Source organism: Triticum dicoccoides, chromosome 1A (genome assembly GCF_002162155.2).
Source record: "Triticum dicoccoides isolate Atlit2015 ecotype Zavitan chromosome 1A, WEW_v2.0, whole genome shotgun sequence".
NCBI lineage: Eukaryota > Viridiplantae > Streptophyta > Magnoliopsida > Poales > Poaceae > Triticum > Triticum dicoccoides.
Window position 1 is genome coordinate 511,836,695 of NC_041380.1, and position 4,227 is coordinate 511,840,921.

The 4,227-nt window shown below is 46.6% G+C and overlaps 1 protein-coding gene across 1 annotated transcript; it reads right to left on the reverse strand.

Annotated features, from left to right (window-relative positions):
• Positions 1-2,238: 2,238 nt before the first annotated feature.
• On the reverse strand, positions 2,239-3,273 carry LOC119284173 (protein LURP-one-related 8-like). Its single transcript, XM_037563410.1, has one exon. It carries the CDS (start codon positions 3,160-3,162, stop codon positions 2,542-2,544), a length of 621 nt encoding a protein of 206 aa, XP_037419307.1. The 5' UTR covers positions 3,163-3,273; the 3' UTR covers positions 2,239-2,541.
• Positions 3,274-4,227: the final 954 nt, after the last annotated feature.

Genomic DNA, 4,227 nt, shown 5'->3' on the forward strand with positions numbered 1-4,227 from the left:
CAGCGCTAATTAAGAGTGGGTAAAACATGGTTGGTGCTAAACATCCAAGGCATGTGAAACGTAGGATTCAACCCTCTGGATGGATGAGATTGTCTGGTTATCCGCCTTTCGTACTTTTATAGGGGTAATAGATAAACGAACATTTTGTATTTCACCAATTCTTAAAAACTAAAAAAGGTCCTTTTTTCCTGAGTCAGCAGTACACGAGTGAGTGAAAAAAAAAGTACGCACAGGAACGAGCCGAGCATATGAAAAAAGTGAATAAGACGAGCGAGGCGAGCGAGCGGCAGGTATCATGGGCCGGTCGATTCCTCAAAAAAAATGCTAAGAAGGAGGTATGAGTTTCATACCAAAGCAATACTATCTGGCGCTATTAATGTCCCAAAAAAGAAAAACTGGCGCTGTTAGCACGAAATGAGAGCACCCTTTGTTCTGTACATGATCATCTTATAGTTAGTATTCTGGTGAGTCATAATGAGCCCAACATGGCTGCTCTTGTTGACCCAACTGAGCGTGTTTGGAAATTGAATATACAATATAACAATTACTAATATAATGCTCCGCACGGGTTGTGGAATTTATAACAATTAAATTATCAAAAATAAGATTAGTATATATGAGAATAATAGCAGAACCATTTAACCTAGAGGTGAATGGTGGGTATATGCATTTTATATTTCCTTGTGACGTCCAGGTTCAATTATTTCTTGTTGAAAACATAAAAAAAATATAAGGGCTTGTTTGTGGTGGAAAGTGAAAAATGAAATGGTTGCATGCATGCTTGATGATGGAAAAAATTGTCCCAGTTCTTCCTGAATAGCTTCCTTCAGAAGGATTTCTGCTTGCTTGGTGAATGTCTTGCTAGAAGATATAATTTCTTGGGATTGAGATTTAGTATCTTTTAGGTGTTTAGGAAACTTATCCAAAAGGCTTGCATGTAGTGAAAAGCTCAAAGAAAAGTTTATTGGTTGCATGCTCCTGTTGATGTTGATGTCTTGCATTTGCATTTAAATGGGATCACTTACTTCGATATATAGGATATATATAATAAGTTAATGTTTGAATTTGTTGCACAAAATTTACACATTGGTGACGAAAAACAATATGAATTACGGCCATGATACATATTTTTTTATCGAGAACTAAGGAACTCAGGATCAATATTTGAGGACCATAACCATCTCTTCTTTCAGTGCAACTTCGGCAAACGTGTTTGCAAGTTTTTTGCAAATTGCTTGAGTGGTGGGCCCCAATATGTCAATGCATCAAATGGCTTGGGCTGCAAGGCATTGGTCATCCATTCTTCACTGAGGTGGTCTCACGGCATCATGGAATATCTCGATCTTGAGGAATGATTCTTTTTAGGAATGAAAGGCCATCTTTTGTGGCTTGGCGCCGCAGCTGCATGCATGATGACTCTGTTTTACCATAGAATTAAGTGTAAATACAAGGATAGGCTATTAACTTGGATTTCTTCCTTGCCATCGGTAGGTTCCTTGGTACATAGGTTTTCTTCCCCTTCTTCTCTATTCTTTATCCAATGTTTGTACATGCGGACACTTCTTGTACTCCGTTTGATATTTTAATACTTGATTGTGAGGCTGTTATCTTACAGTATACAGTCAAAAAAGTATATAATCCATACATATATATAGGCCGCGTTCGGCTCCTCTCCGCTCCCTGGACAGCGCTCCCGGAGCGGACCAGTCTCCAGCTAATTTTTAAGGAGTGGCTAAAACCCAGCTCTACAGCTCCACGGAGGGATTCCAAACAGGGCGATAGTATCTTCAATCTTCATTATAGAATTTAGGATTGGTAAAATAAGTTTGCTTGACCAACAGTCATTTTGTGGCCACGGCTGGTTTCAAATAAGTTTTCTCTGGACAGGAAATATTTTTCATTGCTGGTGGCACATCTTTTGCCTTGTTTCAGAAAAACAATAATGCGAGTCGATCTTACTGGCCTATGGGCCCACATACACCAGGCACTGAAAGCTCCGGCGGGTGGTTGCGCAGCTTTCGGCCGTGGGAATTCAACGCGGATCATTGGCCGGCGCTAGCTACTGTACTAGCTGGAGTGAGCGCTGGCTGGTCGACCGAGGAAGTCCGGTTCTGCTAGACTGCTTGCACCGGCCTCTTTGACACGCAATTGGGTTCAGATTTCAGATTCTACATCGGAGAATTTCAGCTAACTTTGAGAAGGGCCTTTGGTGCTAGTACAAAAGTTGGAGAGAACGTAGACAGTGAAATTGGCCTAGTGTGACTTCTTTTATAGAAGTATAGGAGTAATACAGTTTCATCCCACTTTAATAATCTTTACAAAATGCATGGTTTTATTACAGTAAAAATGAACAAAACCATACACCTCAAGAAGGATTTCGATGCACATAGACTTTCATATATATCAAAGAGAAAGTTTCCAAAAAGGAAACAAAAAAAAGAGAGAGAAGGGGGGCACATCGGAGCTGTTCTGCTCTCGGGCCCAAACAATGTCGGAAATCGAAGGAGGCAAACGGAAGGAGGCGACCCAGTCTCAGTGGCGCTACGAGGACCAGCTCCTGAGCAGCCCCGGCCTCCCGAGCATCTGGTCCAGCGCGAGCACGACGGCCATGGCCAGCGACACGTCCATGCCCGCCGGCCGCACCACCATCCGGAACACGTCCGTGCCCACCGCCTCCTTGGGCTGCACCTCCACCACCGCGCGCCGCTGCTCGTCGTACACCGCGCAGCACCGCCGCGCGTACGACCCCTCCACCTCGTACCGCGCGCCGCCCGCGCACGCCGCCACGTGCGCCGTCGACTTGCCGCCGCCGCGCATGTACTGCGGCGTGCGCTTCACCGCGTACAGCGGCGGCGCGCGCGTCTCCTCGCCGGGGAACACCAGCCACTGGTCGCCCATGAGGCTGATGGCCTTCTTGCGGCGGACGGTGAGCACCGGCCGCCCCGCGGCGTCCATGAGCACCACCTCGGCGCGGGAGTCGGACGCGTAGATGTCCACGCGGTACACCAGGTTGCCGCTGGCGTCGAACACCGTGAACCCCCGGCAGTTGAAGAGCAGCGACTTGCGCCACACCGTCAGTGTCACCGGCTCGTCGTCGCGGGCCGCCGCCGCCGCCGCCATCCCCAGAGACGGCACGGCCAGGTTCGGGTGCACCTTCGCCATGGCCACACTGAAGACTAGACTAGATAGATCGAGGAGCAGGGAGAGGTGAGCCGAGAGCTGCTGCTGGTTGGTCTACCAAAGGGATCGGTGGAGACGAAGAATAGATGAATGGAGCTTGTTTGATTTGGTCACGGTGGTATCAGGAGTATATATACAGGGGTGGTGGACAGGAATGCCCCTGGGATAATTAGGTTGGGTGGGCAGGGTGATGTGCCTCATGGCGCTCACGTGTATGGGGGCAGGGGATGACATTAACAACTCTCTTGATTCTTGATAGTGCCATGCCACTTCGGTGAAATCCAAGATTAGTGAGTCACTTGTGACTTTTCGCATCCTCGAATCAGAGGGCTACACTTTGGTGTAAGCAACACTCCATTGGTGGGTTACTTGTGACTTTCTTCGGAACAAATTAATGTGGGGTGAGATTTTTAGTGGGTCACTCATGACTTTTCACAGTCTCAAGTGCGGCAGTACATTTTTTTTTCTTCTTCAGAAAAAAAATCCGGTGCGCGACCTTCCACGCGTTAGACTTAGAATGGTCGCACCGGACTAGTAGGTAAGTGGTGCTGAAATTATGTTTGTTTTCTTGCGGTTTTTCTAGTCATTGTAGGTAGTGTGTGCTAATTCGCAATAAGTTGTTGCGATTGCGAGAAAGTTAAAGGAAGTGGCGGAGAAGCGATGACGGGGACAGAGGAGGAGTGGTGCCGGCGAAGGGGGTGGAGATTGTGCGATGATGAAAGAGAAGATAGAGATGCGACAAATGAGGAGGAGGAGGTGTCGCATCATAGGGCTATAGCATGAATGGCCACGCCTTCGATCCACCAAACAGTTTTAAGCATGTTTGCGAGAAAACGAAAATTTGTCATGTGAGTAGAACAGCATCAAATCTTATACTACTGTGTTTCAACCTCTTTTTTGGAAAAAATAAATAAATTCGTACAATGTTTCTAGAAAGAAAAGCAACAGAACTCTTGCTTTGGACAAAGGCTAATTTTCCAGAAAATGGAAGAAGGCTTTGGACGAAGGACTGGTATGTATGCTTTGGTGGCCTAATTAGTCACACTC

Bases quoted from the DNA above. Each gene is read 5' to 3' on its own strand.
- LOC119284173 (XM_037563410.1), bottom strand. From the start codon at position 3,162: ATGGCGAAGGTGCACCCGAACCTGGCCGTGCCGTCTCTGGGGATGGCG.